General features: G+C 41.0%; 1 protein-coding gene across 2 annotated transcripts in view; it reads left to right on the top strand.

Annotated features, from left to right (window-relative positions):
• CDK15 (cyclin dependent kinase 15) overlaps positions 1 to 15,730 on the top strand; it is a 220,531-nt gene that overhangs the window by 105,076 nt on the left and 99,725 nt on the right. For both annotated transcript variants that reach the window (XM_063428701.1, XM_063428700.1), the window contains one exon: positions 10,217 to 10,337. In XM_063428701.1, the coding sequence (XP_063284771.1) occupies positions 10,217 to 10,337 (121 nt within the window). The remainder of the gene's footprint in view (positions 1 to 10,216; positions 10,338 to 15,730) is intronic.

Here is a 15,730-nt window from a genome sequence, read left to right as displayed (position 1 = left end):
TTAAATGTTTTCATCATATTTTATAAAAAAATTTATAGTAAATTATTTGATGAAAATAATGGTATCTTTAGAAAGACAATTTAATGGCGAGAAAAACAGTATATAATATATTTAGGCACAGTAAATGAGTTTGAGGAAAATTACAGCTAAACACAAACACCGCAGAAATGTAAAAACAGCCCTGGTCTTTAACGGTAAAATTGAAAAACGGTCTGGTCACTAAGGGGTTAAAGGAACACAGTATATAAGGGATGTTCAGGACATGACTCATTGCCCTGTTGTGGTTCTGTATAGTCCCAATAGTGCATTATATATTTGTATTAAAGGACACTATAGTCACCTGAACAACTTCAGCTTAATGAGGTTGTTCAGGTGAGAACTATAGCTCCCTGCAGCCTTTTTCATGTAAACACTGTATTTTCTGAGAAAATACAGTGTTTACATTGAAAACTAGGAACACCTCCAGTTGCAGTCACTCAGAGTGAACCAGAGGGACTTCTGAGTTGATGGAGGCATAATATGTCTCCATCCACTCAGATCTGCTGTGCACGAGCATCCTGTGATTCAGTATCTCCTCCCACTGCATGCAGACACTGAACTTTCCTCATAGAGATTCATTGATTCAATTAATCTCTATGAGGAGATGCTGATTGGCCAGGACTGTGTTTAAATCATGCTGGCTCTGCCCCTGATCTGCCTCCTTGTCAGTCTCAGCCAATCCTATGGAGAAGCACTGTGATTGGATCAGGCTAGCACATGTCAGCAGACTGCTTGTTTTTCCTGAGTCTAATAGCATGCAGATTTACAGCTTCTGGCTTGAATACATTAAGATTTTTACTATATTTATGGAGGCATGAGGGCCCAGGGGGGCTAGATGGTCGTGTTAACATTATAGGGTCAGGAATACATGTAGTTGCACTGGTGACTATAGTGTCCCTTTAAGCTCTTGGTTCTGACTTTGGCTACGTTTGACTATTCTACCTTCTATACTCCTGTGACTCTGCTTTCGAACTCTTACTGCTCCTGATTTCTGGCTCCCCTGACCTCTGCTTGTTCCTGAATACTCTCTGTCCTTGTGACGTTAGCCCGGGGATTCTAAGGTCCGGTACACGTTACTATTCTACTACACTCTGGGTTTTGGATCCCTATATATTTCTGACACTAACAACATAGCTATAATTTTCGTCTATTATGCATGTGATTCCCTTTACTCATCAATTCTTAATGTTCTGCTTAAACTGCAATGCAATATACAGTAAACATCTCCTGGGCCCAGGTTTGGAGGACTATAACTCCCAAGATGCTTTGCCAGTCTTAAGTCTACACGTGTTTGCTAAACGATATGGTTGTTTAATTTCAATTACCAATTCAAAGGACTATAAAACCATGAACAATTATCTTCATTCAATAGTGCTACTTTTTTTTGTTGAGCTGTAACTACACGTATAACAGATTACTAGAGTTTACTTTGAAATTCCAAGTCTGCGTCCCATTGTTCATCTTTTGACACCAGGAACAGAGTCCCTTGGCAGTTGGTGAAGAGTCAGTAGCTGTTTTTCTCCAAAACTCGGTTTGCATTGAAATTCCTGGCACAAAGAAGTGTGCTCACCCAGCATGCCAAGGGGCCTCTCTTCTCATTACATAATGGAGCGCGGAAAGCCACAACTTCTCAGACAAAGATTGCCAGGAGACCCTGGTGTGAAGGTTAATGAATGGAAAGAAGTGAGAAGCTTTGCATAATATAACAGAGCAAAGAGTTATCAGATAAACAAATGTATTCTTTTAAATATACAAATGGAACTCCATTGATATATCATGCTAATTTATGTAATGTGTATTTGTTAGATCAATTTATTGTTTTTTATTTTCCAATATCTCCCCAAAAATAGTTACAAACTATTTTGGATACCACTTTAAATACAGTATGAACTGGATATATTAGCTATGGTAAAAGAAAATAACAAAACAGGAAAGATGAGTAGGGTTACTCAATAAACCAGGAAGCATTGACAACTGTAAAAAAATAGCTAATTTTAGACCAAACTAACTACAAAGATTTTTTTTTCCAGATCTGTTATTTTTCTGCTTGCCAAAGCGTAAACCACTAGCATTTTTGGTCAATTAAAGGAACACTATAGTGCCAGGAACACAGACATGTATTCTTAACAAATTGAGAGAGAACTAATGAGGTTAGATTCCTACCTAAATCAAGGCGGAATCAAGCCCCACTGGAATTACCTCTAATTAGAAATCATTATAGGGTAATAACCTTTATTGTAAAAAAGCCAATACACACAGTAGAATAAACACACAAAAGTGGATGTGCACACTATAGTGAAATAATCACAGAAAGTGTTAATTTGAGAGTTAAAAAGGAATGGGCACCTAGTGGTGGTCTGTAGGGCTAATACGTATATGTAATTAAATAGTAAATTATTAATTGGACTCTAGAGGAAATAACAATATAGAGCTACCGCCCTAAAATATATATATTGTTATTTCCTCTAGAGTCCAATCAGTAATTTACTATCTACTTACATATACTTATTAGCCCTACAGACCTCCACTAGGTGCCCATTCCTTTTTAACTCTTGAATTGGCACTTTCTGTGATTATTTCACTATAGTGTGCACATCCACTTTTGTGTGTTTATTCTACTGTTTGTATTGGCTTTTTTACAATAAAGGTTATTACCCTATAATGATTTCTAATTAGAGGTAATTCCAGTGGGGCTGGATTCCGCCTTGACTTAGGTAGGAATCTAACCTCATTAGTTCTCTCTCAATTTGTATGTAGTGGGTCATGCCCAATTTACCTCTGCAACCCATCCTTTAAATACAGGGTAAGTGCTTCTTATGTATTACTAACACCATCATTTTAAAATAGCCATTTAATTATCCAGCCCCTCTCTGTGCAGTAAAAAGGTGTTTAAATTCACATTTTATCTCACGCCGCACTAGTCTCACCGTGACTGGTCCCGCTTCCATGGCAACCTTGATGATCTCAGCCAATCCAGTGCTTTCCAGTGCAAAACGCCGTGCTATGCCAATCGATATCTCCTCATAGCTATGCATTGAGTTGGACTAGGAAGCACCTCTAGTGGCTGTCTGAGTGACTGCCAGTAGAGGTGTTACCAGGCACCAATGTAAACACTATTATGTCCGAAAAGGCAGCGTTTACTTTGAAAAGCCTGCAAAGACAGACTATGGACCTCACAACCACAACATTAGGCTGTAGTGGTTCTGGTGACTACAGTGTCCCTTTAATTTCAGTTGTTTTTTTTAAGGTACTCTTATTTTTCAGCAGTAAATATTTCCTGGCAGATGGGTTGAGAATGATGTTGTGAACAGTAATTAGGCGTATATCACCAAGCGATCAGCTTCATATGGTGACAATAGATGTCTACAGAGAGGTGACTCAATCAGTGAAAGCAGGTTTGTAAATAATTAAGTGGCCATGTAAGAATAATTCAATCTAGCACAGTAGAAGCAGAATGCTAAATAGAAAGGTAATAATATGAGTCCTCATGTTTATGCCTCGGGTGCAGAAAGAAACAAAGCTTAGCTATGCTGTTTACATTTTACAGCCCGAGTTATTTTCATTAGGAAATCACCTGAAGGCCCAGTTTAGGATTCCTCTGGTATACAAGAGCATTCAATGTGTTATGTCATGTAAATAATTCTCTAGCACACTTTGATACTTTCACATAGGGTGTGCTCACTAAACCAGGAATATAGAGAATTACCAAAGATATCATACATTTTAGGCCTTGATAAATCAGATTGGAAAAAGAGCTAAATGGGCAGATGTCACAGATTCAGCCACTTTGACCTAAAATGATCAATTCCTTAGTTAGTAGATTCTAACAGGGTTCTTCACTAAAGTGAGAATTTAAGGTCAAATTAGCTGATCTGGAAACATTCTTTAAGTCAGCTCTGCTTTCAGTTTAGCTATTTGGGCCTTAAATTTGAAATTCACTTTGAGTTCACTTTTTTCATTTTAGTATATGTATGTGTAGATAGTATCTAGTCTTTCCTGTCTAAGTCATGTTCTTAAAATTGACAGAATTAAGCTGCTTGGGTGTCACCTTGGTCTTTTTGAAGCTCTTACACAAAGTAACTTCTATTGTTTCAATGTATATAAAGTTGACCTGGTAAAAAAATAGCCAATATGTTTAGCTAATTGTACTTAAATGAAAAGACAGCAGCTCTAGACTTTTAAAATGTATAATTTTGGCACACAGTACGTTTTTAAAAATACAGTAGTAATGTTGGTTTCTGCTGGGTGTATGGTTCCTAGAACACATTGGCTACTAGAAATACCGTTGGGAATTATAGATATTTTATAATGATATCGGAGATAGGTTGGGAGGGCTGGCAAAGGAGTCAAGGGGGCAATTTCTCCCTGGGCCACTAGCATTCAGAGATTGTGGGCTGGAGCCTCACAATACCAAAACTTGCCATCCCTCCCTTGGAGAGAGGATACCTAATGGTGACATTTTAGTCTTGTCTCCTGTATATTCTGGCTGTAGATTACTTGTTGTCATATATCCCCATTTTATAATTGTAAAGTGCATTGCTAGCTATGTTGGCACTCTATAAATGATAACAATTCTAATTAACCATAAGACTGAAAGTTAAATGGATTATGAATGCCTCCAGGATGTCAGTATAGCATTATTTTCCTTTAATGCTCTTTTGTATTCTTTATATTAGGGTTAGAGGTAGGGTTAAGAACAGGCTAAAGTAACCACCTTATACAACACCAGTAAAAAAAAATAAACAAAAAAGGTAATTACTTTGTAAATCCTAAACAAATGTAGAGTGTATAAGATTCCTCCAAATCTTCAATACTTGAATATAAAACAAAAAGATCTAGATTGTAAACTTGTTGTAATCATCTTCAGCCTATTGTACATGTAACATTTTATAATTGGCTCATTAATTGTTAAATGTCCCCCTTTATAATATTGTAAAGCATTGCAGAATAAGTTGGCACTATATAAATGTCAATAATATAAACACTCTTTAAAAAAAAAAAAAAAATACAAATACAGGCACAAAGGCCCGTAATAGTGATAAGATAACTGTTTGTTTTTTGTTTTTTTTTAGATATCTTTTCTTTTTATTTTTTTTAGTACAATTACAGAAGCCATTGCCGGCAGTTAGCATATGATGCATTAATTACAAAAAATAATAATAGAAATTAATACATAGTTGTACAGCGTGTATATGCGCGTCATCACAGTATTTCCCTTATTTAAAGCAATTAAATAGTTATACAACTAAACATAGATAAACAATAGAAAATTAATATAACTAAGGAGGACTGCAGTGTTGAGGAACGGTTAGTAGATATGTCGTCATGTAACTCCAAGGTTTATTTTCCAATTTTTTATTTCCTTTTTTTTTTCTACTCTTTTTTTTCCCCGTTATTAAGATACTCGAGTATAAGCCGACCCGAATATAAGCCGAGTCCCCTAATTTTACCCCAAAAAACTGGGAAAACTTATTGACTCGAGTATAAGACTACGGTGGGAAATGCAGCAGCTACTGGTAAATTTCTAAATAAAATTAGATCCTAAAAAAATTATATTAAATTGTTTATTTACAGTGTGTGTATATAATTAATGCAGTGTGTGTGTGTGTATGAGTGCAGTGTGTGTGTATGAGATGCAGAGCCTTGGTGGGCGGGGTGGGCATTTTTATAATTTTTTAATTATTATTATTATAATTTTTTTGTTTTATTAGTAATATTTTTTTTATTATTATTATATTTTATTATTTACATTTTATTTTTTTTCGTCCCCTCTCCCTGCTTGATACATGGCAGGGAGGGGGGCTCTCACTCCCTGGTGGTCCAGTGGATGGGCTGTGTAGGAGGGGGCTGGCAGGAAGCGTTTACTTACCTTTCCTGCAGCTCCCTTCTCCTCCGCGACGGTGAGGTCAGCTCCCCTGTCAAGTCCCAGTGTAAGTCACGCGGCCGCGCGGAGCGTTGCCACGGTGACCCGTGGCAACGCTCTGACCCTGCGGCTCTCGCGAGACTTGCAGAGGGAGCTGACCGGACGTGAGAGAAGGGAGCTGACAGGAGCTGCAGGAAAGGTAAGTAAACGCTTCCTGCCAGCTCCCAACAGCCCCTTGTCTGTATTATGGCAATGTAAGTTGCCATAATACAGACAGTGACTCGAGTATAAGTCGAGTTGGGGTTTTTCAGCACAAAAAATGTGCCGAAAAACCTCGACTTATACTCGAGTATATACAGTAACTGGTTTGACTTCGAATGTGTATATGAATTCAGTCACAAATTATAGAAAAAGTTAAAAGTGTGTCTCCCTTCAAAGGTTATCCTATTTCTTCAATACAGGAATATTCCTTGTGCAAAAATAGAAAGAAAAAAACAAAACACAGTGTGCAACATTTAAAAAAAAAAAGTCACTTTAATAATATTACACTCACAAGATAAGAGTATTAAAATTCATTTTAATATTCTTAACCATTTTTAACCATTTTAAATGGTACACACTATGGTTTATTTTCCTTCTGTTCCTGTATAGCAGAATTGGGATTTACTTTGAAGGGAGGCATGCTTTGCACTTCTTTTATATTTCGTGAGTGCAATCATATACGCATCCAAACCAGTTATCTTATCAGTAGTACCCTATGTGCCTGTATTTGTATTTTTTGTATATAATGTTGTTGTTTTATATTAGAGCTAGGGTTAAGGTTACTAATGGGTTTAGGATACAATCAATTTTATTGTGGCACAGAGACATATATGTCCTGCTCTTCCCTACATTGATGGGAGGTATTTGCCAGGCAGTAGTTGCTAATTGCTCATGTCACCATTAATTCAGCTTCTCCCCCAATACTAATACGCCAGTAGAGGTACCAGGCGGTTTTATTTTTTTTCTCCACGTCTCCTCTCAAACAGTAGATTGCAGAGAATAATACATGGATATTGTCGCCCACTGTGCAGTGCCAGATTTGAAAACATGATCTGTCTGTTGAAATAACGTGATAGGCACAGTTACCCTTTAATCAAGTAAAATGTATGTTATAGGGACACTATAGGCAATCAGACCACTTCATCTCAATGAAGCAGACTGCGTGCCATGTCCCCGTAGTTTTAACTCTCCAAGTAAAAACATTGCCGTTCTGCAGGGTTTACATTGAAGGGTTTAAATACCTCTAGAGGCTGTCACTCTGACTACCACTAGAGGCGTTTCCTTCAAAATACCCAAGTAAAAAGCATTGGATTGCATGACTGCAGGGATTGCAGTCAAAGAGGCAGTGAGACTCTGGAGAGAGCAGCGCAGTCTGGGATAAAAGGCTGTGCGCTCTCTTTTAACACTTGGGGGGTGCTGGTCACCTAAACTGTGACTAAGACACTATAGTGTTAGGGATACATTCCTATAGATATAGCGTTCCTTTAATGCAGTCTGATCAATAAAGCATGTCAAAAAATGATATACTGTACTAAAAATGATCTATGGTACTCAATTAAGGTCACAAGGAACTGGCCAAAAAACAATGACAGGCTTCACCCCTCCAGTGCTGGAGTCCATGTGATCAGTCTGGATAATGCATCTCGTACAAGCTATAAGGCTGCATAGGAATGTCTTTTGATCTTACAGTCAGTGGTGTATTTTGGATTTGTGCTGCCCTAGGCAGGACGGTGCTCAGGCACCCCCCCTAATTTAAATTTTCCCCACCCTTCCTGTCAAGGCCACACTTTGACTGACAGACGCTCACTCACTGACAGACGCACACACTCACTGATAGATGCATACACTCATTGACAGACACACACTCTTATATACACTGACAAACAATGACACACACACACTCACTGATTTGACAAACTGATAGACAGACACACACTATTACTCGGACACACACTGACAGACTCACTCTCACTGACAGATGCACACACTGACAGATGCACACACTGACAGATGCACACTCTGACAGACGCACGCACTGAAAGACGCACTCACTGACAGACGCACGCACTCACTGACAGACGCACGCACTCACTGACAGACGCACGCACTCACTGACAGACACATACACACTCAATAACCGACACATACACACTCACTCACAGAAACACACACACACATTCACTTAGACACACACACTTGCAGACATACACACTTGCAGACATACACACTTGCAGACATACACACTTACAGACACACATACACTTAGACACACACACACGCATTCACTCACAGATACACACACACATTTCCCCCAACACTCACAAATTAATATTATTTTTTAAATTTTAATCCACCCAGCCTCCCTGGGAGAGCTGGAGTGGATTACTTACCTGTGGTCCAGTGGGAATGCTGGGTGGGTAGGCAGGGGGCGGACAAGCTGAGTAGGCGACGAGGGAGCTCTGTTTTTCCCGGCTCAGTTCCCACGCGAGCAGCTTAGTGATGCTGGGAGCCAGAGTGACGTTATATTCCGGCTCCCGGCTTCATTAAGTGGCGCGTGAGGAAGCTGAGCAGGAAGAGCTCAGGTGAGCATGCTCCCTCGCTGCCCGCCTCAGAGAGCCTCAAAAGTGGCTAGCTCTTGAGTCCCCCAGGACACAAGGCAAACAAGGGAGCTGCCTGGGCGTTTGGGGGCGCTTTTTTTGCCGTCCTCCTGCAAAGTGCCGCCCAAGGCAAATGTCTTGTTTGCCTTGTGATAGATACATCACTGCTTACAGTATTTATTTAACCCCTTAAGGACCAAACTTCTAGAATAAAAGGGAATCATGACATGTCACACATGTCATGTGTCCTTAAGGGGTTAAAGGGACACTATAGTCACCAGAACAACTACAGCTTATTGTATTTGTTCTTGTGAGTATAATCAGTCCCTTCAGACATTTTACAGTAAACACTGTCTTTTCAGAGAAAAGGCAGTGTTTACATTACATCCTAGGGATATCTCCATTGGCCACTCCTCAGATGGCTACTAGAGATGCTCCTGGGGCAGTACTGCACAGTGTGTTATGGGAAAGCATTGTGATTGGCTCAGAGAATCACTTCTGATGATGTCAGCCAAGGAGACAGATCAGGGGCAGAGCCAGCACTAGAATGCTGGAATAAAGGTAGGATTTTACTATATTTAGGGAGGTAACGGGGGACACGGGGGCTGGATTGTGTTTTTAACACTATAGGATCAGGAATACATTTTGTGTTCCTATCCCTAAAGTTTTTCTTTAAGCAGTAGTTGTGCTTCATGCACTATGTTTAAATATTTCTGACCTGTTCTCTCTATCAGTTAAATCACAATAGTCAGATTATCCAGCTAGCTGCAAGAATGAAAAATCTAGACTTTCTCATTTAATTTCCCAAGTCAGTAATGGAATAGGCAAGGTTTACTACATGTTAATATAGATGCGTAGGGCACAAATGGCGCGTCGGCATGCACTCTAAGCCTATTATAAGTGCTCAGTGAGGTAGCCAGAGGAGAAGGCAGAGGGGCCAGGAATAAACCATCTGTAGCAGATTTGTGTTGAACAGTTTGTAAATGGTTTGAGCCCTTTTGGTAAGATGGCGCCCGAGACCTCTAAGTACCATAACAAATACATTGAGATGGAGTGTTACTATAAGTGACATATTTTGACTCTATTCCCAGACACCACATACTCACGTTGGATTTCATGTACATGCTTTCCCTTTTTCCTTATTAAGGATTTTTCTTTTATTTCCCTTTTACATTAGTTTTTGTTGTGTGATAATTATTATGTTGTACTTATTGCTTTAAACAGATTTGCAGATGTCTTGCATCCTAAATCCAGAGGTCCCAGATCTTACAAAGCAATTTGTCCATTTCATGACTAAAGCAATCAGCTTGTCTGTACGCAGAGTTCAAAGCCTGTAAAAAGATCCAATTGTTTGTGTAGTAGGACAGTCTACTAATCCAAGGTTGTTGGTTTAGAAAATATCTGGAAGGCCAAGCCAACAAACATTCATCCAAAAATTCCCAAGTCTGAGATATAACCACCAGACAGAGAGGTGCATTCTTGTAAAGCTCAATATGTTCCATCAGAAATATGTGATTTACTCTTGTATAATTTAACTGATAGACTGGTGCCAGTGCATAATAGTTTCCTGTGCTTGTTCCTTATAACACAACTAAGAGATTAATATTCCCCATTGAATTGATGACCAATCATTATCTAAAATTGGATCATTTGTGTTTTTGTGTTTTTCACTCAGGTCTAGCCAGAGCCAAATCCATTCCAAGTCAGACATATTCTTCAGAAGTGGTGACTCTTTGGTACCGTCCACCGGATGTGCTTCTGGGTGCCACAGATTATTCCTCGGACCTAGATATCTGGTAAGAAAAAGGTTCACTTACTTTATTTGACATCTAGTTGGCATAAATGGCATGTGTTGGGATATGTTTGGAAAAGTATTAGAAATTAAGAAATACTTTTTTTTTTAGGTTTAGTTAATTGCTTGGTCAATCCAGGTGGCAAAGCTCATCTTCAATGTGCAAACACATTTAAATATCCAATTGATTTCACTTGGGACAGCAAAACAATGTTCCCTCATAGCTTGTCTGCAGACTTCACCAACAGTGTAAGGTTTCAACATATATCCTACTATGTACACAGGTTTGCTCATTGATCATTGAATCTTTGAAAAGGACTGAGTGAAATGTTGGCTCATTCACTAATATATCAGAAGATTCTAAAAATATTTACTCCTTAAACAAAGGCTAATTGTGCTTTTTCCTGCTAAATAATTTGGAGCAGGTGTCTCAAATTTCTGACCCACTCAATCCTTTAATGCGGCCCCAGCCATGTATAGTAGTGTGTAGCTTAGTTTAACTGTGTCTATCTAATTGTGGAGCTGTAAATTTGTGTATGGAATTGTGTAGCAGTGTATATGAATTAGATTCTTCATGTGTATGTGTACCTGGGAGTACAGTTTTGTGCCTGCGCATGTTTTAGTCTACAGTTCTGCCGCCTCCATGGGTACTGTAAGCGGGATCCCAAGGAATTTACCTGGTGGTTCTGTCACCCCTGATAATGATTGGATATGTTGAACAACATTGGTAAAAACCCACAGTCGATGGCTGTAAAGATAAATATGAATGCCCTACCATGGCAACCTTATTGCTGTCATTGAATACTGGTGTAGTATCCTAGCATCTAGTGGAAAATGAAACCTAACACCTTTCAAGCGGATGTACAAATATCAGAATACTGATAAAAGGTGCAATCTCTAGAGTACAAGGTATGCTCAAGAACTCCATCTTACAGGGCAAATTGGCTTTTTCGACACTCTTGGAGAGGGATCTAAGGTAAGGTATTTAACAAAGAAACAGTAGTAAAATCTTTGAAAATTGCTACTTTTGTTCCATTTATACCACTATTAAAGAAAGTGGATAGGAGTGTGTTTCAAGGTGGTACTTAGATTCAGTCAGTTTGAGCCACGTTTACCCAGGTCTCTTTTCAGGATTTAAGGCACATATTACTACATGTGGTGGGAGTACAATAAAGTAGCTTCATTGTGCGGAGAAATCTTTATGTTCCTTAGCCGCTTGATTCAGTTTTTCCTAACATGTCTCTCTCTCTTTTTTTTTTTATTCTTTTTTTTTGTAGTGCACATGCATGATACAGACAAGCTTGAGGTGCCCCAACAGCAATCCTCAGGCTTTTCCCACGTTTTAACATGCGGGGTGTATGATTAACTGGCACAATTTTTTATGTTTTATCAGGCTTAAAAAACATAACAGTAATGTGATAGTAGCATTAATTAGTTAAGGCATCGATTAAAGCGTAAGTATATATGTTATGCAGGGTTGGTTCATGTGTATACTATGTTAGTTTCAATATAGATAGTACAGGTAATGCAGTATATGTGATGCAGTAAACAGTTCGCCTACACTGTTAGACATGCTAGGGTAGAGTCGCTCATCATATTAGTTGTGCTTATGATTATAAAGTTTTGTGTTTTAACAAGTTAATACACATAGATTAACAGTAGTTTCTTACTAGCTAATAAACCTCAATATTGCCCTAAGCATCTCAATCATCGTTGCGTTGTGCGAATGCTGGCTGGGAGATACATACAACATCAGTAACTAGGCTTAATATTTCTAGTGATATTCTAGTGATATTCGCTGAATAAGGCCCTCCAGGAAGGCAGATGCTTGCTAGTACAAGGGCTATCTAGACATGCAAGGAGCCGGGATCACACAGGAGTTCACTCCCAGAGCTGCGTTGGATCCATGGGTCAGTACCATGTGCTGTGCATCTCTGCGGGGTTTGCCGGTTGCTGGGGTGTTCGTCCTCAGCTAGCATTATGCTCTCTCGTGAGTGTCCCCCTGCTCCAGCCTCAAATGAAATGCTGGATCATGGTCCTGCAATGGTCCCCGCTGATCCGCTCATGCGAACAGTGACCGGAGGCAGAAGTCTCTTACCGGTATCTTGTGGGTAGGGGTCCCGTGAGGGGGCTGCTGCGGTTCGCTCATGTGTTGCTTGGTCACTCTCCAGCTGCTCCCCCCAGTGTCAGTTTGGGAGATTTCTGCTATTGCTGTCGTTCACACTGACCTCCTGGGGGGCATGCAGCCAGCTCTCAGGTACTGCGGTCGCTCTGCTCCGTCGTGTAGTTTATGCGGTGGCCATCTTAGCTTGTGCCATGCGGGCCCAGACTGGTCTCGCCGTTGTCCAGCTCCCTAGAGTGTGCCCTGCCTCCCCGGTGGGGGGGCCGGGATAACCCCCACCGGCCCACAGGGGGGGAAACGGGGCCTGTGATGAGCCCAAGGGAGGCCCTGTTAACATGTCTCTTTTAAATGCAGTTCTATCCATTCCTTGACTTCCATGTTCAGCGTGGAAACTGTACCATAACATTTTGCATTGCCCATATGCCTATTCATAACCTGCTGGTGGAAGAATTTGATGTCTGATTTCAGAATACTGTTAAGGGAAATTCACTTTGTCTATAATATGGAAGAATTAACCGCAGATCTTCTGGGTAGGTTGTCACAAAGTGTTGGTCCATGAAAGGAATATCTAAATTCAACAAATTCTACAAATTATTATTATTAGCATTTATTTAGCATCAACATATTTTGCAGCGCTTTACAATTATAGAAAGGGGATATTTAGAGGTGATGCAGGCCATGCTCACACGAGCTTACAATCTATGAGAATTTGAGCAAGACAGACATAAATCATTAGGTGTCTTGCCAGGGACACTTACTGGTGAGGTGGCTGACCAAGATTCGAACAGTGTTCACTGCTCTAAGCAATATCAAAACAATCAGAATGTATGGACTCTGTTGATGGATTAAACTGGAATGAAACATTGTAATAGTTATAAGAAGAAGGAAGCGAGTACTGTATTGTACATTAATGTTATATGTTTATTTAAAATATATGTGTTGTCAGGATCGGGACAGGGATCCAACACGCAAAGTACAAACAGGTACAGGGTACGTATACCGGTCCTTAGAATGGCCGGGCTAACGTACAGAGAGTATAGAGAATGGTCAGAGACAAGCCGAGGTCGAGGGAACGAGAAGACAGGTAAGCGAGGAACAAGCCGGGTCAAGGATAACGGAGGTAAACAGAGTAAGGAAACAAGCCGGGTCGAAACCAAAAGGATAACTGAGAAACACCAGAGCACTGTGTGACTAGACAGGCTAGAACCACGACAGGGCAATGAGCAACAGGGCGAAGTATGTTTAAATACCCTGGCTAGAGAGGATAGACACGCCTCCGACGAAACCTGATTAGTCTGTCTCGGACTGAGTGACAGGTCGTTCCGGATTGGCGTGATGACGTCGGCCTCCGGGCACCATGCTACAAAAGGAAGAGACTCCCTCGCGGCCGGCGTTTGTGTGACCGGGTCGACCGCGAGGAACAGAGGAAACATGGCGTCCGGACGGATGAACGTCTAAGTCTCTACCTCTCTCGGAGGTAGAGACTTCAGGTACCCTGACAGTACCCCCCCCCTCAGATACGCCCACCGGGCGGAAAGAACCGGGACGAGATGGAAAGCGAGAGTGATACGCCCTGCGGAGACGAGGAGCATGAACATCCTCCTGAGGTACCCAACTCCTCTCCTCAGGACCGTATCCCTTCCAATCGACCAGATATTGTACTTTCCCCCGGGAGATACGAGAATCAATAATAGAGTTAACCTCATACTCCTCCTGACCCTCCACCTGAACAGGACAAGGAGGGGCTGTTGTGGAGGAGAACCTGTTACAAATAAGAGGTTTCAGCAACGACACATGAAACGAGTTAGGGATGCGTAAGGTATCAGGAAGAGCTAGACGATACGCAACTGGATTGATACGAGACAACACCCTGTAAGGTCCAATATAACGGGGAGCGAACTTCATGGAGGGCACCTTTAAACGGATGTTCCTCGTGCTCAACCATACCCTATCACCCGGAACAAAGAGCGGAGCCGCCCTTCTACGTTTATCAGCATGTTTCTTAACCAGCATAGAATTGTGCGTAAGGATTTGCCGAGTTTGATCCCACAACTTCCTCAAATTAGCAACATGAACATCAACCGACGGCACCCCCTGGGAAGGAGAAGCCGAAGGAAGAATAGACGGGTGAAAGCCATAATTCATGAAGAAGGGGCTTGAATGAGTAGAATCGCAAACGAGATTGTTGTGTGCAAACTCTGCCCAAGGAATCAAACCGACCCAATCATCCTGGTGTTCGGAAACAAAACATCGCAAATATTGTTCAATTTTCTGGTTGGTACGTTCAGCAGCTCCATTAGACTGAGGGTGATAGGCAGAAGAAAAGTTCAATTTGATACCAAGTTGCGAACAGAAGGACCTCCAAAAACGGGAAACAAATTGGGAACCTCTGTCAGACACAATTTGAGAGGGTATCCCATGTAGGCGAAAAATCTCCCTAGCGAATATCTCGGCCAATTCGGGAGAAGATGGAAGTTTAGGCAGAGGAATGAAGTGTGCCATCTTAGTGAATCTGTCAACCACGGTGAGGATAACAGTCTGTTTTTTAGAGATAGGTAGATCGACAATAAAGTCCATGGCCAAGCAGGACCACGGCTTCTCTGGAACTTCTAAGGGGTGCAGGAATCCACAAGGAAGCGTATGAGGTTGTTTGGTCTTAGTACAAACCTCACATGCAGCGATGAAATCTTTAGTATCCCTACGTAAAGCAGGCCACCAGAAATCCTTAGAGATCAACGCAAAAGTCTTGCGAATACCAGGATGTCCCGCCATCTTGCTGTTATGGAAACACTGCAACAGTTCCAGTTGAAGAGCAGGAGGAACGAAATGTCGACCCACAGGAGTCTGTCTAGGTGCTAAATGTTGTAGCTTAACGATCTCGGCCAGTAACGGAGAATGAATCCTGAGATTCGTATTAGCAACAATATTGCATTTCGGAACTATAGAGGAAAGGACCGGCTCAGGTACAGTAGAAGGTTCATACTGGCGAGATAAGGCATCGGCTTTAGAATTTTTTGAACCAGGTCTATAAGTCAGCACATAGTTGAAGTGAGTCAGGAATAAGGACCAACGAGCCTGCCTAGAGGACAGGCGCTTAGCCTCCCCAATGTAGGACAAGTTCTTGTGGTCCGTCAGGATAGTAATAGGGTGTAAGGTTCCCTCTAATAAATGTCTCCATTCCTTTAAGGCTTTAATGACTGCTAAGAGTTCTCTGTCGCCGATGTCATATCTGCTCTCAGGGCCCGAAAGTTTCTTAGAAAAAAAACCACATGGGT

The sequence above is a fragment of the Pelobates fuscus genome, chromosome 8, assembly GCF_036172605.1.
Source record: "Pelobates fuscus isolate aPelFus1 chromosome 8, aPelFus1.pri, whole genome shotgun sequence".
NCBI lineage: Eukaryota > Metazoa > Chordata > Amphibia > Anura > Pelobatidae > Pelobates > Pelobates fuscus.
The sequence above is the reverse complement of the archived record's forward strand: the minus strand, read 5'-3'. Positions and strand labels throughout refer to the sequence as shown.